General features: G+C 37.8%; 1 protein-coding gene across 10 annotated transcripts in view; it reads right to left on the bottom strand.

Moving 5' to 3' along the window:
- Positions 1–25,814, bottom strand: part of PTPRM (protein tyrosine phosphatase receptor type M) — a 512,931-nt gene that overhangs the window by 137,303 nt on the left and 349,814 nt on the right. For 5 of the 10 annotated variants that reach the window (XM_075744400.1, XM_075744401.1, XM_075744406.1 and 2 more), the window contains one exon: positions 24,401–24,430. The exons of the other annotated variants lie outside the window; for them this stretch is intronic. In XM_075744400.1, coding sequence (XP_075600515.1) covers positions 24,401–24,430 — 30 coding nt within the window. The remainder of the gene's footprint in view (positions 1–24,400; positions 24,431–25,814) is intronic. 10 annotated transcript variants of the gene reach the window in all.

The raw sequence follows: 25,814 nt of genomic DNA, 5'->3' as shown, positions 1-25,814 counted from the left end.
TGTCTTACTGAGTTCCAGACTGACCAAATACATCCCTGTTGTGTAGAAGATAATTTATATTATTACAAAAAACCATCCTATTGATTTGGATCGACCTGCCTTGGTAAATCTCTTATGATCCTATTTACATTTCCAAATTTTCTTCAAAAAAATGTTACAAAGTCTCAAATAAAAGTAAGATTATCTGAGACAATAGTTGCCCATGCAGCTGTTTTCTTGAAGATGGGCACTACATTCAATATTCTCCGGTCATACAGAACCACTCTGACTCAATAGGTCTATTAAAGATTATTGCTAGAGGACCTGTAATTTCATCTGACAGTTCTTTTGGAATTTGAGAAGGTGGAATTTGCTTCCTCCAGCTTGGATGCATTGTGAATTTTGAGTTTTGCTTCCACCTTACAGGGATAATTTCCATTTCCATACCTTCATTCTTCCTGACAGGCATTTATCCCCATGTCAGTCGTGATCATTAATTGTATGTTTATCTGTTGGAATTGGAATGGGGACCAGTATTTGATTATTAAGGAACCATGCAAAAATGGTATATTTTAACTAAGTTTTTACACTCTTACAAGTTATTTTTTTGATTGATCAGCCAGAAGGAAATGACCCAAGATGGGCCGAACTTTGCTACCACATAACTAATAAAAAGGAAGTTAATAAGAACTACAAAGAAAGTAGAATATAGAAAACATGCTAAACCTTTAGCTTGTGACTTAGATTTCACTCATTGTCACCAAATTTTACAGATGAATTCAATTAAAACTAGAAACTACGTGAAGAGTGTATGGGTTAAACAGTGCTACCCATCTTGACTAAGTGGAGTCTCTTTATCAAGCAAGGGCAGAGGTGACCTACAGTTCTACCCTGTTACTCACCTCATCTGATTTATTCCAAACAGAAGACACGTACTAAGAACTGAGTGAGTACAACCTTCTGTGACAGATTTCAATAGAAACATGGCTGATCTGCAGACAGACATTCAATGCTAAAGACAGTAGCAAACATAACCAAGGTATGAGTTGAGCAATGCTGATCACATGTAAGGTTTGAATTCAGTTCAATCTGCTGCATAAGGAGGTACTTTAATGTGGTAAATCACCGGGCGTGTTATGTACCCTTGCATCTCATAAATGGCTTGCCTGAAAAGTCAGGACAAGAGGCTCTATTCTTAGAAAAGATCATATTACATTATATTATATTAGAATATGATATAGTATACTACTAATTTTTTAAAAAATCCTTCCCCCCTCAGCATAAGCCTGAGAATTGCAGATTTACAATCAACCCTGACTTTTAGTGACAGTTATCCATCTGCAGCTCTCTTGCAACACTGCTGCCTGAGATAGTGAGTAAAGGGAGTTTGGTGATGTAGCAACACTTTTTTTTTCCCATTTTACAACCGAAATCCAAAACTGAATCCAGCTGTGACAGAACAGAGCAAAGCTCAAAAATGTGCTTACTAAAACTGAATGTCTGGCGTTTGGTTCTACTTCCAGAGCGTTGTGCCTGTGTTGAAGGGGTAAAGTGGATTTGGGATGTATACAAAGACAAGTATGGTTTAGGCCTTTCACGACTAAGCTGGCTGTTGGGGGTTTTTTTCCAGGAATCAAGAACAACATTCTCTTCTTACTCCTTAGAAGTAGATTGTGAGGATACTAGAAACAGAACAGACTTGTATTTCCATTGCCTTTGCAGTGGACAATCACAGCTAAGGCTGCTTGTAAAGTCTTTACCTCTAAGATATCTCACTTAGAACAGTTGGATCAATACATTCCAGCTGTATTTTTCCGCTTTAGCAGTGGAAAACAGACATAAAATTGACTTAACTGGGTAGTTAAGTCCAGTTAATGGCTGATTTGAACCTCCAAAGTATCCCAAAGCAGTTGGAGTATACTAGTGAATGTGGCCTTTGCAGTTTTGTCTTTAATACCAACATTCTAATGAGGTTCTCCTGTGTTTAAAGTATATTCATTTTTTACTCAAGTCTGTCTTAAAGTATTTTGGGGGAAATTTATGATGCTGAATTGGACTTTGAGATTTTAAAAAAATAAAAATCCCCAAATAAAATAAATTTTCTCCTATGAAGCCTTTTTTTTCCTCAGTCCGTATTTTAAATAGTTAATATGTACACAAGGTATCTTATTTTTTCAACTTACTATTTTATTTTTTTTCACCCCTTTACACCAACTGCAGTAGCAAGCAACTATTTTTTTCTGTATTCTGCAATTTAATGTTAACAAACTATCAAAAGTGATGAATTATGAAGTCCAAGGGCTCAGATATAAAATGGAAAATGGGTTCTCATATGTGTAATGAAAGAGATGGTAAAAAATATCCCTTAATAGATGATTTATTTTAAAAGTTACTTGAGTTATGTATTTTATTTTAAACACTGTAATTTTTAAAGGTCAGTGCATGTTGGTCTTAAATAAGTTTACAGCAACTGGGGACAAATGCAGAGGCAGGTCAAGATGCAGGAAATCTGTAGCACAGTCTGGACTATGGACCCTGAAAACATCTTGTGAGATATCTGCTTACATAATATATTGCCATACGAGGATCATTTGCAAATTAAATGCATGAAAATGCTGATGCTACTCAAAACTGTATTAGCAGAATCACAAGACAGCATGTGGCCCGATTAATCTTATGAACTTGACATAAGCATATTACTAGATCACAATGTAGATTACACATTTATGAGCATATCAACATCTGATGCAGAGTAAAATATGCCCTGGAGCACCTCTCAGTGTAATTTTCTTCTACAAATGAAAACAAAGGTTTCAGAGCAATGGCTAGTAGCACCTTCAGGCTCAACAATAATGTGGTCATATTATTATCAGTTGCCACAAACGGTTGCTTCAAAAGTCTGTCTCCAGTTACAGATTAAGTCTATCATAACAAAGTTTAAAAAAGGGAATGTACATACAAGGATTCATCTTCTGTACAATCCCCTCTCAAGATGTATGGAATTCAACACTTACCATGTACACACACGTATTTTAACATGTAGGAAGTCAGAAGGCAAGAGTGGAACACCTTGAATTTATTTCTCTGTGCTGGTGGTATGTAGTTAAACACTGAAGGAAAACATGCCAATATATACATGTACTACTTAAATGGTAGTTATGGTCTAAAATAAACAAACAATAAAAACATCTTGCCTGCCACGGTTGAATCGTGTGATTTCTAATGTGGCCTGTGGGATCGGTGCTACCTAATATTACTGTCCAACTTTACTGTGGGTGTAACTGAAATATTGAGAAGATGGGTAACAGTATCAAATTAAAGGCTGATCAGGAACTAAATCTATGAATCTGGGATCTTAGATCATGCTTGATATAATCTTGATATAATGTTCTCAATATTTCTCAATACATAGATACAATAGATCTTTCTTGCTCCATTAATTTTGGTAAATCAATTTTACTATTTTCTGATTCAAAGAGACAGCCTGTGTGTGCAACATAACTGTTTTGGGAGGGGGTCACATTCAGCCTGGCTTTGAGCATAGATCCACCTGACCAGTTTCCAGGCCCACAGCTACAAAAGGCCCCAAGATCTACTCAACAATATTCAGTAGGTCTGACAATCAACATGCCAAAATTATTGTTTGCTTTGGATGCACATGTAACTGTGATGCAGTGGGTCTACTGTGTTGGGAACAATCATGCTCAGTGTTTCCATAAATAGTTAGGCAGCTTGACTAGCCATGAGATAAATTCCCTAGTGTCAGAGGGTCCGACACAATGGAGAGCTGGAAAGTTTTGTCTTGTCCTTACTCTAAAACTAAATGCCCGTACAGTATCTATCAGGCACCTGACAGAGCTGATACCAACTACAGACAAAACAGGAGACTTGGAAAGAGCTCTGGGGTCCTGGCTCCTTGTGCATACCTTGAAACTGTACTGAATTGCATTGGTCTAATTCCCTTCACCCTTCATGACTTGGCTTTCATGCAAACATGGAACAATTTGAGTCTGGGGCCCCACAGTGCAAGCTCCTTCACATCAGCTTATATATTGCCAGTGTGGTTTAATTTATTCTAGAGGAGAGCGCTGAGTCAAGATACAGCCAGCCTGGAAGTGTGGGGATGCAAAGATGTTCTTTCCAGCACGCTTTCACAAGAGCTTCCTTGAACACACTTAGAGGGCTTGCTGCTTAATTGCAACACAACTGACAGATTTTTCATATTTCATTTAGTGAAAATGACTCATGTAACTCAGCTATAAACTGATGATACAGCTCACCATCTAATAAACTAAACAGAAGTAAAGGTTGAAGGGATAAACTTCAAAAAATTCAGATATCTGAAAAGCAATATTTGGAAGGTCATTCAGAATGCCAAAAAGCGGTGATGTTATTTCCTGCTTTCTTTATTTCTAAATATTTTAGGATGCTCTGCTAATAAAATACATATCACAGCTGCTCCTAGCTTTTGTCTTCATGATTTACTGTGCCAGATTCTGAACGCTTGTGATTGCTCTATCAAAGGCACTTCTGAGTATACAGGACATTTTGCTAGAATAGTCCTAGTGACTTCCACATGATGGTATGATGGGGGGGATGAGGGTTGACAGACCAGATGCCCTCACAAAGTACCTTCCAAACTAAATTATTCTGTAAGTCTGTGTCTGCTTACCTACTGATACTTCTGATGTTCGGAGTAACCCAAACTCATCAAAGAAATGGCTACACGTAAATGAAGAATTATGAAAAGCCTTATCAGGAGTTTCACTGCTCTTCTCTAGAGGTCTGGATATTTGGTAGGAAATTGTATATAGCTGGTGCCTCAGTCCTGGGGGAGAAAAATACTCAGAAAAAAATTCCCCTTACCTTTCCATTAACTATAAATACCCTGCTAAGAAACTCTCTCTTTTTCTGTGCTCAAGCCAACTATTTTTAATTTAGTCAAAAACCAAGTAAGAGTTCTACTGAGAAATATTTTTTTTTCCTTCAAAATTTAGATCTTTGTCTACCAGAGTTGATAATGCACTCAAATACAGGCATATAAAGACATAGATTGGGCAGAAAGAAATAAATTGACTCTTCCTTTTAGCACCTATGTGAAAATGAAATGTGGACTTGAAAAGAAGTAATAGCGTGCCTAGCCCGGAATCCTTTGTTGCTCAAATATTATAAAGCAATATGATATAAAGCAATTTGATTATGGGTGCATTCTGCACCGCCTCACTGTAAGTACATGCCATTAACATAGTAGAGTATAGGAAGAGCCCTATTTCCACAAAAAACCCCCATTTTAAATAAAGTACCACAAAGGTTCCACCATGGACTGGAGTTCCACGTTGACTCTCACCAGATGGAAGAGGTGGGTAGGTATCAGCTGCAGCAGTCCTTCCTCTTGCCTATGCTATTTTCAGACTGAGTAGGCAAGAGACAACTCCTCTGCTACAATCACAGCAAATAAACAAGGCCTAATAAATAACCATTGCTACGTTAGACAAGTCAAGGAGTTCCTGTTCATAAAGCAGTTTGTGTATATTTTTTCCATCATATTATGCCCTTGTAGTTCATAATAGAACAGACAGAAAACATCCTACTCTTTGCTTTGTTACTTGCTAATGGGACAGGTGTTGACTGTGGTATTACATAAGTTTATGAAACACCGTACATTAATTTATTTTAGCGTTTGCTCCTTTTTTGTTATATATCTGCTGACATTCAACCCCACAATAAAATATTGTATTAAAAATTTAGTTTCCACTTGGCTGACATAAAAATACAAACATATTTGATGTGAAAATACCATTTATGCAACTGGTCTTCAAACAATTAACTGTTTTCTGAGCAAGAGAAAAATATAATGTCTGCAGCCTTATCATATCACCAAGTATTGTGAATGTCTGCAAAGTAAAAAGTGAGGTGTTTAGCAAACAAAAAGGATAAGGGATGAGGACTAAGTATAGCTGGAAGATGAGATACAGCCACCTGACTTCAGAAATAGCCGTTTAACTGCCAACTGTATAATGAGAGTAAATATCAGGTGAACATGAATTCACTGACAGTTATTGAGAGAAAAATAGTTGGTGTCAAAACAAACCACTACCACAAAATTGCCACGCTAGGCTGCTTTTCTTAATAACTTGTTGTAGCTGGATTCAGCTTTTCCGCAATTGTTTAATGTCTCTTCAGAAAGATGGTCTGTTTCTTTGCTAAAAGTAACCTACTGAAGAGCTGGCTGAATGGAAGGTTCGTTTGCAGTTCTGATTTGTTTATCTTCGATCTGTTTGACATAATTGCATATGTGAGAGTAATCATTAGATTCCTGAAATAATGCTGCATCTATTGGAACAGAACAAAAAGGAAAAACCTCCATAAATAATAGTGAGGTACGGTATTAATAGTCAAGAATTCTCCGTCCCTGGAGCTCTCATATTTGGATGAAGATTGAGCATCGAATATAAGAACCGCAGCATGTGCAAGCCACGCATACATTAAAAATGAACAGGAAGGCAAGCATTTAACTGCTGAAGGCTGAGGGACATATTTGGCTCAAACATTTTCTTATGTGAACAGCAGAATAGAGATACAGAATGCTGCTTCTAGCTTCGCCTCTGATGCTCTTTGTGAAACCATTCTTTTTAAAATCCTCAATGGAATTTGTTCCAGAAATGCAGCCTTTTATACTGCTACATCAACTTAACTTCTGGAAGCTGATTCATCTATCACACTTTTAACCTTATTATCATGTGTAACTAAATAATATGAAAAATGCATTTTCTGAAAATGAACATTATCTTCAACTGCGGGATCACTGAAAGGACTAAAGTACAGTGCTCTCTGCTTTTGTTTGTGCTGTTATTTACTTGGGAACTACTCATCCTTCTTGCTCCTCATTAAGTCATTTGTCACCTGAAAATGTCACAAGAATATGATTTTGTACTGTTATTGTTCCATGTCGACATGAAAATGCCATTTCCTTTAGCATTCTACATTCTGCCCAGAAATACAGAAAGATTTAGAGGCCTGGTTCAGTATACCATATCAGTATTCACATGCACATTTCTGGCTGAATTTGCTGCAAAATTATGGGTTGGTTTAATGCTATGGAATAGAAAAATGGCAGCTGCTGCTGCTACAATGAAGGGTAGCAAAAATTCCAGCTGTGGATATGCAATCCCTCTTTCAGTGTAATACAAAAAGTGATATTTCCTATGTCTAAATGCAATGTGCAACTTTGGCTTGTTTCTCTCTAATCTCGTGTTTTCAGCTACTCAACTTTCTTCAGGATCGAAAAAAATAGATGCTCAATGCACCACTCCCACAAACAAAAGTATCCATGGAATAATTAATGAAAGCTGTGTAATTTCTTTTTTCTATTTGTGAATCAACCCGTAATTTCAATCTCTTCTGATTTCTGTATAAACATTTATTTTTAGCTTCAGAAATGAAAAGCTGACAGGCTTGGTAAAGAGACATTCAAAAGAAATAAGGCCAGGAAAATTTTAATAGCTATGAGATATAAGCATAAAAATGCCATCTGTATATAAACTCCAAGAAGCATATAGGAAGAAAAAAATGCAGCTGACACGTTTAAATGTCTATATTTCACTGGTAAATTAGCTACTGTAGAAATTTTTCCAATATTAGTAATAAAATAAAAGATATGACAGTGTCTTGTAGTGGAGCTGAAGGAAACATAACACTGTCCTGTTCCCTTAGATTTGCAAAGGTAGAATGTAGTAACAGACTGTCTTGTTGCATTATGTTACAGACTAGAACACCGAGAGCTGTAACTTCAAATTTGGGCCCTCCTGAAGCTTCTGTGGACCTCTGCCACCTGTTTCTCCAAAGCTTTGTATGTCATATGGAAAAACAGGAACACCACAACAGGTGGCAGGTCTCAAGTTCCTGCTATGCTCATCTCCACTTCAGCAGTACTAGAAGGGTGACTGCCTGGCACAATGTTGTGACAAGGTGTGTGGGTATTGTGCCAAACAGGAGAAGGATCCCGATTACTTTTCCTCCCACAGCATGCTGTATCACCAAAAATTACAGTCCATGTGGTACCAGCTAATTATTTCTCTGGTCAAATGGATACTTGTGGGTGTTGTGCTGTGAGGGAAATTTGTCGGCTTCTGAGGCACTGTCAGCTGAGGATTTTCAACGCTTTTCCTTCTTCTACTGAAAGTACTACTTCAGTCTCACAGGTATTTTCTTTCTCTGCTTTGCCTCCTGGGACATTTATTTCCCTTAGCTGCTCCTTTCAGGGCATGTTTGTCCCTTGATAAAGCATATAGCTGTCTCCCAGCTCATGGCTATACTGAGGAACCCAGGAGTGCTCGTTAGCCCCACCAGCCAGGTGCATGCCCTGACTTCATCCTGACTCTGAGGTGGAACTGAGGATGGTCATCCCAAAGCCCAGGGGATTTGGTTTCCTGGCACATCCAAGTTAACTAACCTACTCAAGAAACTAGAACCTATCGTAGTGTCCACCTGTCTTCAGTGGAGTTCCTGCAGGACGGGCTCAGTGGCCGAGGACATACTGGCCTTCCAGGAAGGCACCAGGACGTCAGCAGGATGACATGGCCCATTGGCTGTCACCAGTTCACAACCATGTCTTACTATCTGGTGTCTATGTGCTGCTTCAGCTGCATCCTGCAGTAAAGCTGGTAAGCTGTAAACTCCTACATCTTGAGACTTGTGACAAGTAGAATGAAATCCCCTGAAGCACCTCAGCACAGGCTTCCACATTTTCTTCTCAAAGAGCTGTGTTGAGTTATAAGACAGAAATGTGAAGAGCTGAACAGCTTGCTTTTTAAAGATCATCCATGCAGATATTGCATGGTCTGAAAGGAGTATGAACAAAAGGAAGGGGAAAGCTTGTTTGGAGATGAGGTCATAGCAGGCCATGTGCCCCTCTGCAGTAAAATTTTATAGCTTGTCGCATTGTCTTAAACCCATAAAAAGTCTATTTCAGAATAGGAGAATGAACATAACCCACACTGCACTACCTCTACAATTATCTGCAATAATGATGTTATTACAGAAAGTCACAGGACTAAATTAACCCCCTTAATTAAAAAAGCTGGTGTACATGGATTATCATCAAAATGTTGGCAACTAGATGTTAGTAAGACTTCACCCCAAAAAAGTCTCAAATTCTCTTCTTCAAAGCTTGACAAAAAGCCTCAGCACAAAATCAACAAATGGAAAAGACTCAAAGGAAGCACTTATTTACTAGTTCTTGGGACCAAAACTCGAGGAGGTTTATTGTGCAGAGCACATGTACACGCACACCTACAGAGCCTCAGATTACAGCTTGCATAGAGGAACAGAGGTATGAAATACCTGACATTAGTACTCTGGCACTTCATTTCCTTCACTTCAGATACAGCCTCAAATGATATAAAAATAGACTAGCATTACTTTCTGACGTGACTAAGAATCTTTAGTTTTGATCTACATACAACTGCATTAATAATAGATTAAGGGTTGCTATCAAAGTGTGATCACATGCTCCACAAGGAAGAAACTACAAAGTACAGCTGTCAAATCACTCTCACTAGCTAAAGCAAGGGCAAACTAACCATATCTGAACTTCTAGGACATTTGCTGGTCTATTCAACCTCTCTTTAACATTTCATTCCTGAGCAATGACTTGCATGCACATGACACAAACTACTATTTTTCTTACTGACCTTGGACAGGCAAGGAAAGAAAAGACATTTTTCTTTAAAGGTGACAGTATCGTTGCAGGACATAATGCAATAAAACAACAGCTTGCAGAGAGTAGAAGGAAACATAGCATTAACATTTTGTTAGTTGTTACTGAAGAAGTAGCACGTGACATGGGTTTATTTAGTTTCTCAATCCAATTTCTCAAGGATTACTCAATATTGAGTGGATGATTCCACTTCAAAATGTATAAACTCTGAGTAATCATTTAACTATTTCTTGTTTCCCTGTAAGTATACCACCCTGTTAAACACACACCCTAGTCTGTCTGGTCTGTAAATGTTTTAAAAATAGCTGGTTTGGTTTACTGTCTGGTAAGCATCTGGCAGCAAAACAAGCAACAAAAAATGGCACCCCATCACTGTCTTTCCTCAGAAAGGCAAAGCCATTCTGCCACAGCCCGCTGTAGCATCTGCAAAGTGGGCATTTCTCAGCACCAAACAGAAATCAAGCAGACAAAAGTTACTAAAATGACAACAGATGGCTAATATGCATGGTGATCCCCTTTGTCACAAACAGGATCTGCATCACTATTTATGGAGAAGATCCCAACAGGAAAATCCTAGATCACAGGTACTGCGGAGGTTAAGGAGACATGGGGAAGATGAAGACAGGACAATTTAGCTTTGAACTTTTGGTCACTAATCAGCAGTCATGAACCAGGACAGTGACCTTTCCTGTGGTGTTTTCATTGCTGGTTAGTTACTCCAATACATACGCATTTCTTGGCTCTCCGACAGTGAAAGGCAGAGTAGTTTTTCATTCACAGCAAATTCACAAGTACCAAAATAACATCAAGTGACGTTTCATAGGGTTTTACAACTTTCTGGACCACTGCACTTCCTCACCCATATTAAAAGACTTTGAGAAAGAGAACTGATTTGGCTAGAAAAGTCTAGGTTCTCCATGATTAGTCAAATGCAAGAGATGATATGTTCTGTAAATCCTACACTGTAAATTTAGCCTAGATTTGCATTAGACTCTGACAGGATACAGAAGGAAAAACTAGGCTCCCAAGAATCTCCACAAAAGAAAAACATCCCAATATTAAAAAGGGAGAATCAGGTGATCAAAAAAATTAACCTGTCCATATTTTTAACCCACCAGGCAACAGTGTCGTGAACGGAAACACCTACAAGAGATTAAGTGATGCAGAAAACAGCACTGCTCAGATGAATCTGTTTATGACAAAATATATGAACACTGACAACTTTGATAGGGTATTAATGGGATGAACGCTAGGACTGCATTAAACGTTTCTTGTGGTACTAAAAAGCAGCGTGAGTTAAAAGGAAAGCAAAAATAAGTTTTAATATTTGGATTCTATTTTAAGGATGTGCATTCCTCAGTAAATAATCAGAATGGCAGTTCTATGCAAAGTCTATAGCCGAAAGTGAAAGATGTGATCAACCAAGAGCAGCATAACTGGGAGTGCTCGTAGTGGACAGTAACCTTTTATGTATCATTGAGGTTAATTTCCCTTTCTGAGGGTCACTAAGTTGATCTTATTTGCTTGACTTACTGTTGATCTTCTTTAATGGTAGCAAAAAACTGTTGTAATAATGCCTGTCTGAATGCAGCTAATTTAATTGTATGACCTTTTCCATCTTATTTTCACCCTATGGCTATCTGACTTCTGCTAATCAGACAGCAAATGATTAGACTCTAAGCGGTATAGTGCACTCAATTATTTTATTTATGCATTTCTGAAAAACATGAGATGCTAAATTATTGTATTATTCTGTTGCACTGTTTTCATACGTTTATCCAAGGAATCTACCACTGCAGTATCTGGGCTTTAAATAATGATTTTTTTGGTCAAGAAAGTAACGCACATGCAGAAGGGTTCAAGCAGTAAAGCTCAGATGCTGATTACTCCTACTGTGGGAAAGGAGGCAGCTCTGCAGTCACTGAAGTGTCAAAGCAGCTAGTGTCAGAGAAAACACTTTACACCTCCCCTGGTGCTTTTGTAAGGGCTACTCGTAAGAGAACATGTGTTTCTGCAAGTATATGTGGCTAATCCTGTCTTAGCTGGTGATGTCTCCATCACTGATTTTCAGGTACTAATATTCCAACAACATATATTTTCAGGCAGTGCTGGCTTTCTATTTAGAAACACAAAGACTGAATTTTCTGAAATCCAAGTGATGACACAGGAAGCATGAAGTACTGTGCCTCTCTGATTACCAGACCTCCAATAGCCCTGATACCACTGCTTTGCAGCAGTTAATAGCAATCAAAATTTAATTAATGTGGAGAATATGGCACCCAAAGGTCTAAGAACTTTCATCAGCAAGTTGGTGGCAGAAATCAGACCTCTTGATTCTCATGCTCTTTCCATAATCTGTTTGGAAGCTTATTTACAAAGCAATTGCTATTATTGGATTTTCATGCCAAGAAGAAGCCTACAGGAAAGAAGTGAACACCAGGATTTCTGAAAGGATGACTTCAAAGAACTGTAAAGTTGTAGGCCCTTCTGGTGTGAAAGGTTTTGCGGAAGTATTTAAATTACAAAAGCTCTGGAAATTCTGGGAAAATTGTAGCCCTACTTCCACTGAATGACCAAGTTTTTCATCTGTCACCATAGCTCCATCACTCATCAGTTAATTTCTCTTATATTGCATTGCAGCAGTCATGGCAATATTTAGAAGTAATCAAAACTTGCTTTAATCAGCTATCATTGGCATCTGAGAGAGGGCAATGATGTTCATGGTGACTTTATTGCCTTGCCATAACTATATCTCTCTTTGTTTTTAATAGCAAAATGTAGAACTGGGCCACAGATAATTTTCAGAAGTCAGTATGTAGAAACAAAAAAAGTCCCTTATGAAATCAAATCTACAATCTACCCATGTATGCCTTGCAGCATTACATATTTATATGAAACACAGTAAACTAGCTAATTCATTACACAACACAAGACAGTGATTTATTAGTCCTTTGCTACGCTATGAGAAAATCTGGAGTCTCTTGAATTTCAGTTTCCTGTAGTTAGGTTTTGCAGCTTCCTAGCAATTCTGTCTGGTTGAAAGTAGCATCTGACCCTATGCAGAACACATTCCACTCTTCATAAGGCAGAGAAAAGATGGATCCCTATTCTTTAACCTTTAATTAGTACTTAGTTACATTATGCATGCTGAGGGCAAGATTAGCCATAAATGCTTCCAGAGGCACTGTACACTTACTAGTAATCTCTGCACGTAGAAAGTATGTATTTCACCTGGAACCAGCAAGTGGAAAAATATGTAGCAGAGAGGGTTGGACAGCATATAATTAAACTCGCTTTGCATATTAGGTGAGCAACCAAAGTAGAAACCATTACTCTCTGTCTGCAAAGCAACTCCCAAGGTTGTTGCAGGCAAAACCACAGAGTATATGTCTTGCAATACCAAGTATATGCTGCATATGACCAGTGAAAAACAGGCTTTTCCTTATGGAAGGGCTGAGGCATCCAAACACGGGACCAGACTCTGCAAGGTGCTGAAGTCAGTGGGAATTGAGGGCATCCAGCACCTAAATGAATTCACACAGCAGGGTATCAGAATGGTCCTTGTTTTAGATACTTTAGGCAATCAAATTTAAGTGGTTAAGCTGAGTTTGTTTTACTCATTTGATGTTGGTTTTATCATTCCAAGATTTTAAAGCAGAGAAGCTTTCCACTATCTAGTCAAATTACCAGATGTAAATATGACATTTTATTTAAGGATATGATTTTAGGGAGCATGCTGATTTCATCACATTATATGGTGGGGGAAAAATATGTTTACAATCTTAAAAATCTCATCTAATACAAAGCAATCATATACCAAACAACTAAAGCAGTATGTTCTACTGAATCCTTCTGTGTTGTTTTCATGGGTTTGTATGTCAGCACTTTGTAAATTTGAATACATCATCATGGACTCATACTCACTAACTTCAGCTATGAACATTTTTTTGTGAATAATACTTTCTACTTCTAGACTCCATGTCATTGAAAAGTCAACTAATAATGATGCTTAGAAATTAATTTATTTCAGGTATGCTCTAACAACCATAATCAGCTATAAATCCTTTTGCCCTGTTTGCATTTACTGAATTTGCCTCAATTATACCGCTGCCTAATTATGAAGCTCAGTCTAGAGGGGAACTCGCAAGAAGCAATGATGCAGAAAGCAGAGGACAGTTTATTCCACTTCATGGATTTACAACTTTCTACTACTGCAAACCGTTTGGAACAGACTCTATTTGTGAGGTCATTAACATGTAAACAGTGTCACACTGAAGATGCATGGCAATGACCTACCATGCTAATGAAAAGTGATATTGAGTTTACTAATTCAGATAAGGGTACACAGATTGCCTTTTCTCTAACGCGCAAAGGCCTGTCACAGAAATAAATGCACGGTCCTTGTTGCAATTAATTTGATTCCTGTTCTTTTAAAGCTTTACTTGTAGATTTAATTAAAGCTTTCATGCAGCACACACTTTCAGGAAGTATCTATGTTTAATGGCTTTTTCTCCTAAATTAAAGAAACGAGTGAAGGTTATGAGTCAAAGAAGAACAGGGAATCATAAAATGAAAAGCTGTTCTTAATACAGTAAGCATTATCTTGTTTTGACATAAGTAAATACATAGTACTGTGGGTGTTAGAAGTATACTTCTTATAATTAATACTATATTGCAACTTCCATGATGACATCATTTTCAATTGCTTAAGATTAAATTTTTCTTTTTCTGAATGTAAAATATTGCATGCTAAGTTTCAACCTGGAGGTGAATATTTTTAAAGCGTTAGCAAAATCAATTTTTCGGTAAGAAAAAATGAGCAAAGAAAAACAGCGCACTGTTTTCCCATGAAAATAAAGAAACAATCCCCAATGCAAAAAATTCTCATGTAGACATTTAACTCAGTCTTTCCCTAATTTTACTGTGTTAAATGTTCCCACAGAATAAGTCTATCTAAGCAATAGCCCTTTAGTAAAAAGCAAAATAAAAAGAATTACAAAAAAAGGTTGCACAATAACTGAAGGATATTCTGACATTCTCAGATTTGCCTCTCCTTCCGTTCTACAGGTTCTGAGGAGAGAGATAGCAGGATGTGGAGCAAGAACAAATGATGAGGGAGCCTGCTTTAAGTCTCAGGAGACAAAGCAGAGCATAGAGAAAGAAAATAAGGCTATTTTAAGAAAATATTTTTCAGGACAGGACCACCAGTAGAGCATCTGGGGGAAAAGGGGCTAAAGGAAAGGAGGAGTAAGTAAAAGGAGGAGCAAGGAAGTTGAGAAACAGAGATGAAAAAAGGAAATGGTGAGTAGAACAGGAAGGCAGGCTTAAGAGCTGGGCACACACATTAGTGTTGAAAGAGATAAAGAAGCTGGAAGGAAGACAACAGTAGGATCTAAGGAGTAAGTTAGATAAAACCTCTTGTGGACAGAGAACTGGTCAAGGCACTTCCACAGTACTCCTGCCTCAAAATAGGTTCACAGTGCTTTGGGTTTCAACAAAAGACAGTTGAAACTGCAGTAACCTATTCACCAAAAACCTAAACCTATTTTTGCTGGGAGCTTGTGTTAGGATTCAACATGCCACCAATGTACCTTGTTCTCCTTTTCATTTATTTTTCTTAAGCGTACGATACGTAATCCCTGACAAATTTACTAAAATCCTTATGTGTTTCTCTTATTTACTTAGTTTAAAATATCTTCTATAGTCTTAATCTGGAGAGTATTAAAATGCAGACATGACTCTTCCCTATTTGGTAAGCAGAAAGTAAAGTTCTATTGCCAGTAACACCTGGATGTTACAGCTAAGGATCGGGGCCTTATTCTATGATGTATCATAAACATGACAATCTTACCTTACAATCTCAGTAAATACAAAGCATTCAGTATTTCATCTGCTTTTGAAAATACACTGTAAGCCATGAACCTAGTCCCTTTGAAGTGACCTTTTCATGGACAATTGCCAAACAGGATCATCAACTGCAAAACACATTCCATTATACCTGAAGTAATAATCCAATACACATCTTTCAGCAAACAAAAATCTATCTATCTAGCCCATTTAAACCCTTACTTGCTGCAGCCAATATGCACGCATTATTACACCCAATATGAACACGTTGGCCAAATCCATACTGGAAGACCTACTTTTGGCTACTAATGTCACCATGCAGGAGGAAAGCACACTATCACTTTGCAATGGGAGATGCAGAGTGGCATCATTGCTCTAAACCAGCTGATCCTCTCATTCCTGTACAGCTGTGAAATGCACAGGTTAGTGAATGCTTTGCTTTGTCTTTCCTTAGACAAACCAGAGATACCTCTGGTAGCTCCAACCTGTGTCTTCATGATCAGAGGAAGCAGGGAATGAGGAAGAAGGAGAGAAGCTAACTCCCTTTGCAGGTGAACTGAGAATAATTTAGATACCCCTAGACATTTGGTTCAATGTCTCACCAAGGGATCTCAGATCGAATGCAGAAGCGGTCCTGAGTTTCAGCTGCTAAAAAGAAAAATAAATGTGCTTCTTTATGTTCACCAGCTCAGTACTCACAGGAGCAAGTAGCTCCTGGCACAAGCACTACAAAACTGGTCTGTTCCAGCTACTGCCTCTTTTTATTTGGATCACTGCTGCTGTCTGGTTGGCCCAGGAATTGACTAACAGAATTATGCAAGACTTTTCTGACAGTACTACACATTTCTCTCTGTACCATACATTAAAAGCTACAGTTTAATAATAATAATAAAACCTTTCTTGCACATTTGTAAATGAAACAGAGCCATGATTCTGATACCTATGATAAGTCTTGTAAAAGATATTAATTTCCAGCAGGGTATCTGGGACTGATGAAATGCCAGGCTTTGCTGGATTTGTAAGCACCCGGCACAGTCCATTCCTCTGTTTCCTTGCTTGATTAGTTTTTGTGAGGCTCAATTTCACAGCTGATGCAATCTTCCTCGCTACATTTTGCATGTGGGCTATTGCCCTGAAATTAGGAAGGACCCTGATCAGAGAGAATCCTTGCACAGACTCTCACAAATGGATGCAGAGGGCCCGAGTGACCAGGAGTGGCAGAAGAAAGCACCTGAGGTATGGTTCCTTATTCCCTCATGCCAGAGTTAGGTGATTCATTGCAGGGAAACAATGACCAAGAAAAATGACAGAAAGAAAATTTGGAAATGAATGATGCTTCTGTCGGCTAGACACTACGGAAAGCAAATGGCCACTGTTCTTTCCTCCAGGGATCTGGCAGTCTAGACTTTAAGGGAGCTCAAGGAATACTGTAGATAAGAGAGGAAATGAAAAGGAGACGATGGAAAAGGACCCAAGATTAGAACATTTTCATTGTGAAATTAAGAGCGAGCACTAACACATGCTACCTTGAGGTGGACTATCATTAACCTGGCCATAACCCCTGCAGATAGGCTCAACAAAGGTATTTCAGCCGAAGCATCTGCCAGGGGATTCAGGGGTCAGGGAAAAGATTACAGATAAGAAGCTCAAACAAAAATATAATCAGTCAATAGAAATTATTGCAATACTAATGACTACACCACCTCAGTGCCCTGCGCTGACATGACTCAACAGACAGGAAGATCTCGTTACAGTTGTTTTTATCTGTATCACTGAAGTGATTAAGCCTGTGGTTTACTGGAGCAAAGAAGTCTTATGCTAGATTGATCATATGATTTCTTCTAACCACTTTTCTTTAAGCGTTTTTCTGCTGCTTGCCCTCCTTGAGTCCAGGAGAAATACAATGCAACATTCACCTTATTCCTTCTAGTCCCACCTTTTGCAGACATCTTCTGTTGATTAGTTCAATATTTCATTAAGACATTTTGAAAACTAACACTTCAATCTTTTAGGAAAAATACAGGCCTTTAGCAACATCAATTATGAAGTGAGTTTTTGTCTAAATATGCAGTATAGCTTCTTTACTGTTAACATATTTACAGTCACAGAAAGTGTAAGGGCAAGTTTGGGCATTACAGAAAATAGGTTTCCAATGCCATTACCCCCCTTGTACAATAAACGATAATACTAAAATAAGGAAAAACTTTCCTTTCTATTTGGATATTTAAAATGAAAGAATATGAAGTCAGTTTTGAGCCATCTATGTATACAGAAATGCAATTTTGGAGTAAAAACTGCAGGAATTGCACCTTCTTCCTGAGGGAAAAAAACACAGCGAATGAGAATGATTCACCTTTGTCCTGGTTTCAGCTGAGAGGATTGATTTTCTTCATAGTAGCTAGTGTGGGGATACATTTTGGATTTGTGCTGGAGACAGCATTGATAATATAGAGATGTTTTTGTTCTATGGACTTATTGTTGAGCAGTGTTTACACGGGGCCAAGGCCTTTTCTGCTTCTTGCACTGCCCTGCCAGCGGGATGGCTGGGGGTGGACGAGAAGTTGGGAGGAGACACGGACAGGACAGGTGACCCAAACTGACCAAAGGGATATTCCATACTATATGACGTCATGCTCAGTTTATAAGGAGCTTGGGGGAAGGGGGGGGGGGCGGTGGCGTTCGGAGCGATGGCGTTTGTCTTCCCAAGTAACCGTTACGCGTGACAGAGCCCTGCTTTCCTGGAGATGGCTGCACACCTGCCTGCCCATGGGAAGTGGGGAATGAATTCCTTGCTTTGCTTTGCTTGTGTGCGCGGCTTTTGCTTTACCTATTAAACTGTCTTTTATCTCAACCCACGAGTTTTCTCACTTTAACTCTTCCAATTCTCTCCCCCATCCCGATGGGGAGGGAGTGAACGAGCGGCTGCGTGGTGCTCAGCTGCCAGCTGGGGTAAAACCACGACAACCTTATACTCTCTTTCAAAGTCTAATTTGACACTCATGGTAGATAATGGCAAAATCTCAGTGCCTAGAATGACTGCTGTATACAGTAAGCATGACTGCTTTAGGAACCAAATTTTTTTAGGAAGCTACAAACAGGGCTAATGTCAACAGGCTAATTGAGGAATTAATTTGATCTGTAATTTTATAGAGAAGACAGTCCACCCTGGCAAATCAGTAACATTAACTGAACAAGACTCGAGGAGGGAGAGCAATACAAATACTCAAATTCAAAGGTAATTTCTTTAACATATACCTGTCCCCATCCTCTTTTCTCCTCCTGAATGTATGCGTTATAACTCAGTGTTATATATAATAAAGATAGGATTCAGGCTTATCCTACAAGAGTATATGGAATCCACAATTTCTAAAAGCAATCTCAGCATTCAATTCAAATCCCTGCATATTAGTTTAGAAAAGCAAGACAAAGCTTTTACTAATGTGGAAAGAACCAAGATGTCTCTAGACTGCATAAGCATTTATTTTTCCTACAGTTACATTGGTTCCCACACTAAATGTCTGGTACCTTCAGAAAACAAGCAATGTAAACTGAAACTGCCCCTTTAAGCACAGAAAAATCTCCAAACCCCAGCTCATCTGCAAATTTACTGCTTGACACTGAGGGAGCAAGGACAGTAACTGAGTGTGATTGTGTGACCAGCATAGCAATCAATCACTTCTGATACTTCACCTCACTCTCTGTAGTACGCATTTATTTTGAAAAAAAACCAAACTTGCAGCACATTACAGATTATGCTTTCGCACTCAACACATCTGGGCTAATGTGATTTGGAAAAGTCTGGGTAACTTCAGAAATCACTATGGGTTTCCTATCTGTAGGTATTGGAGAAGTAACTTGGAGTGAGTATCTAAACATGCCCAGAAAAGATGAACTAAAGCAGAACTATTCCTCCACATGAATGATCTGATCTCTGTTGCACCTCAAGAAAGCTATTTCCTATAGTCAGATCACTGCCCTGAGGGGCTCATGAACTTCAGAAAGAGCTAATAAAATAAAAGAAAAATAAAGGATTTACTTACTGGGAGTGTTAAGGATTACTTACAATTTGTTCTACAGAGAAATGAGAATGTAAGCCTCAGATCCAAAGGAATCAGAAGATACAAGGAATCAGTATAAGAAATAATGACTTCAGACAGATTTCTAGAAATGATGTGGTGTATTTTAACTAAAAATAAAATTCTGATTCTGAGATTGCTTAGTATTGCCTCATGAAAGCTAGACATCTTACCTCTGTACTCAAAGCATATGGCACATAGCCCACTTATGCATTTTTCAGCAATAGCGATTTAGTAAAACACCCTCCTTGCTATTTTGGGCACCGCATATTATCCAAAGATTTCAGTATGTTGGCATTCTAGACTTTGCCAGATGCAACAAAATTCATGGGACATCCCCAAATCATTTAAGTCTGGCTTACAAGACAATTACTGAAATCCACGTTTATTTTGGGTGACATGATTCCATGATACAGGTCTATGTAACTATGCATATTTAAAGATTCAGAAGAGATCACAGGCTTAGTCTAACAGATAAAACACTGCATCAAACAGTTCAAATACATTCCTGTTTTTCTGTTCAGTGCTCTCCTCCACCTGCAAGATGCAAACTGATGAACTTATTCTAGTTCCAGGGACAGCTACAGTTGAGAATACAGGACTATTTCTAACATCTCTTGCTATTTTCAAGTTACTACAGAGGTTTAAAATGTGATGACTACATTTTTCCTGGAATTATCCAGAAATCACTGTTAAGAGTTTCAACATCATTGATTTCTTGGAAATTTTATGACTGTGATTATTAGGGTCATTTTACAAATTTGCTAACCTTGTGCTTTCTGCCAGAAGTACTAGGTCAATTGCAATGGGACTGGGGAAATGAGCCACAAATGAAGTCTCTGTACAGAGCTCCAGAAGCCAGCACTGAAAATCTGCTACTGAAGCAAGAGGCACAGAGATGACTAAACTGAGAACAGACTCCCAGGCTCCTGAGCTCAAGTCAGATACACAAGACAAGTGTACTTCAACTGGGTCCCAAACTATCAAATTCTCATGAAAAGGAGGATATGTTTTTATTCACATTTATATGAAAAAGCTCAATGTTTGCAGAATTAATTTTCTTGTAGGAGGAACTTTGTCCTCTTTGAGTCATATACAAAGTATCAGGCAATAGGACCTCTACTTATATAGTCCATTTTAGTCATGTTTTAATATTGGATTAAGCTCCTGGATTGAGACTTCCATACAGAGGACACGCCTGTGATGCACTTCTGTCATAAGTCACCTAACTAGATGATCAGTGCTGGAACAGACAATATCAGATTTCATACCGTATAAGATCTCAACATGATTACTATTTTCTAAGAATACTGGGCAATAATTGTCTCTTATTTCCCTGTTTCACTTTTCACAAGGTGAAATGACTTGTGAAAAGGCACCAAAATAGAATAAAATTATGCACCTAACTGCTGTGCAGCACCGTTGTTGCCTAAGTACTTAATTTCAATAATAATCATAACATACCATTTTGATATCAAGTTCAAATTGAGGGACAACATCAAAAGCTACCTTCACAATTCTGTATTTTAATCAGCCATCCATCCTGCTCATAGCAATGTAATGAAGCCTTTTCTTGAAAGCAACCTACAACAACCACAATCTCTAACTATCTGCCCCAGAATTTGGGGTAAATTTAATTCCTCAAACTCCCTATCAGTTGCCAGTATCTCGAGTAAACTCAGATGGTCCACACACTCCTTTTGTTGTCTGGTGCTTGAATGGGTATGAATCTAGTTATTTTAGCTCCTGCCTAATGATTAATGATCTCCAAGGGCAGAATCTTTATCAAAATGAAAATCTCAAACATAAAAGTTAATGGCCATCGGTCAGCACAGTGGTGCTCGTTGTCACCTGAACAGGCTTGTCTAGTTCATTTAACCATAATAAACTACTAATGTACTTTTCCTTCTCTGGCCAATGTCACAGGGGTTTTGCCCATCAGAAAATACCTTAGGAGAAAGCGGAGTCATGCCAGCATCGGCTGCCATGCTGAGAACACCAGTCATTACAAGTGTCACTAACGACACCATCTCCCTTCTTCTTTTCTCCCACCTGGAATCGACTGCAAAGTCAAAAGTCCTGCGACAGAGTTAATTGGCACTATTAAATTTGCTCTAATCTTAAGAACAAAAGAACTCATACAGGACTAATTGTGTCCAGACAGAAAAAAAAAAAAAAATCTGCTGCTTGACTGAGGTGAAAGGTAAAAAATGCAGCAGTTCTCAGGAAAGCAAGACTGGGAAGAAAGGCACTGGCAGAGGCACTTAAACCCATTAACAAGAAGTATAATTCTCAACAGCAGTACTCAATTTCTTTTCTGTAACATCTCTCAACTGGCTAACTAGTAAACACAAGATAGAATGGAAATAATTCTCTGCCAAATATGCACAGCTTTAGGTCCACCTCTGATGATTCACCAGCAGTTCTAGGCATCTGCCCATTTTTTTCTTTTTTAATTTAGGATGGATCTAGAAGTGGCAGAGATTGCAGTCTACTAGGGAAAAGGAGTCCACAGCACATAAGGAAAGCAGCACATAAGACAATAGTAACTATTTCAGTGCATAGATGCTTGCTTGGATGTCACAGCTTGCATTTACAATGACTAATCAGTAAATTTGAATATGATACTCAGTATAGAAGTGGTAAATCAGCAATGGCAGAGTACTTCAAATTGTGTTTCTCAAAATATAGAACATTTTATAATACATACCAACTTCCTCAGCTAAAAATAAAACTGGAATGAATTCTGCATTCATCTAAGATTTCCACTAATTTCAATGAAATTGCATGGTGCGTAAACAGGTGGAGAATTTGGTCCAAAATATTTCCTCCTGTTGGGGGTCGACCTTGTCTGCTCCTTTCAGGGCTCTTACTTGCCTTCTTTTGCCAGACAGGGAGCAAAACAATACGCAGTCAAGATCACACAATTGCTTTTGGAAGAGTTAATGTACTCAAACTACAAAGTTACTGAATTTGTATCACATTAACAAGACAGATCTTTTCTTGAAGCCACTGTGAGAGTATTGCAAATAGGCAAGAGAATCCACTATTAGCAGTCTCTATGATTGCAAAACCTGTTTGTAAAACTTATAGAAACATTTCAATTCACATATTTTCCACACTCAGTGGAACAAAAGAGAAAAAAAGATATAATCCAGTTTGAGTAATGAAACAGTGTTTCATTTAATGTTCCATTTGTTTCAATTTTGTTTTTTGACTTAGCCTTGAGACATGAATATTAAAAAATTAATTTAAATACATTTACTTATTATGGCAACAACACACTATATGACTTACTATATTATACTCTTTTGACATTTTAAAAACAACATTTAAATGGTCCCAAACTGAATATTTTTTAAGGCCTATTTAATGGAAAATATGGTCTTTTCATCTTGGGAACAGAAACGAATTCTGAAATACTGTATCTGTGGAAGAGATAATTTTTTCTGACCTTCACATTAATACAGTGCTTTAAAGAACAGTTTAAAAAAATTGCACTATATGTAAAGTGTCAAATACTGTAATATGAAATCTGAATTACCAAGTAAACGAGCAGTTCAATATATTCAGAAGGCTTAGGGAATTTCAACTAAGAGGTTTAAATTTTAGTTGCTTTAATTCATTTGAAGCATGGTTCTGCTTACCAAGTTTTCATGTTGGAAAACATTTACTAATTTTACCATAAATTCTATAAATGAATGTTTGATGCTTTTTCAAAATATCAATTGAAAAAATATTTATTTCAAAAGTTTGAAGAGCAACTAAAAAGGAACATGAGAAACCTAACATTGGTTTTAAATAAAAACATTACTGAAATGTGTTCCTTTCAAGACCATGCTACTACCGTATGTACCTGAAAACTAGTACTACGGTCTGTCTCATGCAAGTAACACCCCATCTTCTGTAACTATATGAAAATATCTTCTAGTTTCCCATGACTTTTAAACCTGAGCTTCAAAGACAACATATCTATTGGACAGCTGATTTTTGCTGCTGGCCAACAAGATTAAACGAGCTTAAACGCATCTCATTTCTCGACTAAGCAAGACCCTTAATATTTTGCTAATCCAAAAACTATCATGTATTCCTTGTACCTGGAAAGCGAGAAAAGGTGAATAGCCTCAGAAAGGGATTTGCTAAATTCACAGAAGAACCCTTCTCATTCATCACCTGCTGACAGCAGGGAACGAAACAAAGGCTTTGGGTAAATAAAGAATCACATAATGGTATTACTAAGGACTGTACCAAAATGAAAACTTATTACTTACTGAAAGTTATGCTTCATCTTGCCCTCATTTTTCAGTGCTCTTTCCTTTTAAATTCACTCCAGTAATGGTGACTCATGACATTTACGCATGATCATTATTCATGAAAAAGTAGTAATATGTACACAGCAACAAATGGAAATGCTTGTATGTGTCTAACCAATGCTATATTTTCAACAGAACAAATAAGAAAGAAACCACTAAATAAATTCTAAAAATAGTTACTTAGGCATGAAAATTTCTCATAGACATGGTAGCGATATTTATACCTACTACTTTTCAATTAAGAAAATTTGTTACATAATGATATTCAAAGGACTCTAATGCATAGTATGAGGCATAAGAAACTGCTAAAAAGCTAAATATTACATTATTGACCATGTTGTTTTTATCTTGGTAAAGCTTTTTACAAAGTTTGTTTTTATAAAGGAATTTTCAATATTAGCATTTACTACTTATGCGTGGAACAACATGGCAGAAAGTGTGTCTCTGATGACAAAGAAGTTACTTACAGGTAATAAGTGTAGGAGTGATAGCTTCTTCTGCCATGATGGTGGAAGGATTAGGCAGTGGTGGAAAAGATGAAATGGAAGGAAAGAAAAGCCAAATATTAATGTATGAAAAATCAAGATGAAACTGAGACCAGAACTGATGACACAAATGAAAGGTAGCAAGAATGCATCTCTGAGCATATCATGCAACATGTCTGGAACAGACAGATGACATATCCAATTTCCACAAAACTTTAAGCAATACAATATATTATGCATCTCCAACTGTTAAGTCAAACCACCTTAAAGCACACCTACTATCTAAGTAACATTAGATATTTAATGTATATCTATCTCTGCATATACTACACACACAAACACTCCCAACTGAAGTGATAAACCACCTCCAATTACACCTCAACTGCATTAGGAATAAGGATACAGAACTTCCAACATGGTGTTAGAAGTTTAACAATGCAGAATTTCAGAACATGTATTAAGTAGCTTCTCTTCCTGTCAAAGTAGTGTAGAATCCTTGAATATCCCTTTCTTTACTTAAAGAAATCAGTTCTGCCATTGACAAGACTAGAACTTGTTTCCAAAGGGAAAAAATCAATGGCCACAGCTTTTTTAATATATCAGCTTTTTTAATAACCATTTAAATTCTGAAGAAAAAATTAGTTCCTACCATGCAAATAAAAAGGCTATCCTTATTGGCTAAAATTATTTTCGTGCTATTTGCCCACGTGGCAGAGGAAAAAAATAAGCACTGAGCCTGTATCCCTGTTATTTCTGCCCACATGAATGTCACAAAGAACAAGCTGGAGACCTAGCACAACCATCCTAAGAAATATGGACCTAGTCAGTCTTTCCTGTATCATCTTTTGCACAGCCAGACCCTCCATCCAGACATTCTCTGCATGAGCACAAAGTACAGAACACGTCCAGCTATGCTCTTCTGCTTTATGTCTCTCCTTCCCTCAGTTACGAGCCCACTGCAAGCAGGACTGCAACCCTCCAAAAGGGGCAAGTTCCAACCTAAATGTTTTCCATATATTGACTGCAATTAAAAAGAGGCTGGAGATCTTAAAACATTTCTGAGTATAACATCAAGTAGCATTCACATGTTGGTATGATAAAAGACTGAAAGGAACCGCGTAGGCATTTCTAATTTTTACAGCACATGCATACAGCCCTTTGACTACAGAGAAACATGTAAACAGGCCTTGCAAGGGACTATAACTAACGTTAACTTGCCTCTAGCTACATGCTTCAGGCATCCCTTTGAAAACTAGGCTTTCATCAATTTTTCTCTCTCATCTTCTGTGTGTGAAGATGCCGTTAGAAATATTTCCCAGTTTTTATTCCCATTTTTTCTGATGCAAACAGTATTGTTCAAACACAAGAGGCTAGATACAGAATATTTAATCACGTG

The sequence above is a fragment of the Balearica regulorum genome, chromosome 2, assembly GCF_011004875.1.
Source record: "Balearica regulorum gibbericeps isolate bBalReg1 chromosome 2, bBalReg1.pri, whole genome shotgun sequence".
NCBI classification, from domain to species: domain Eukaryota; kingdom Metazoa; phylum Chordata; class Aves; order Gruiformes; family Gruidae; genus Balearica; species Balearica regulorum.
The sequence above is the reverse complement of the archived record's forward strand: the minus strand, read 5'-3'. Positions and strand labels throughout refer to the sequence as shown.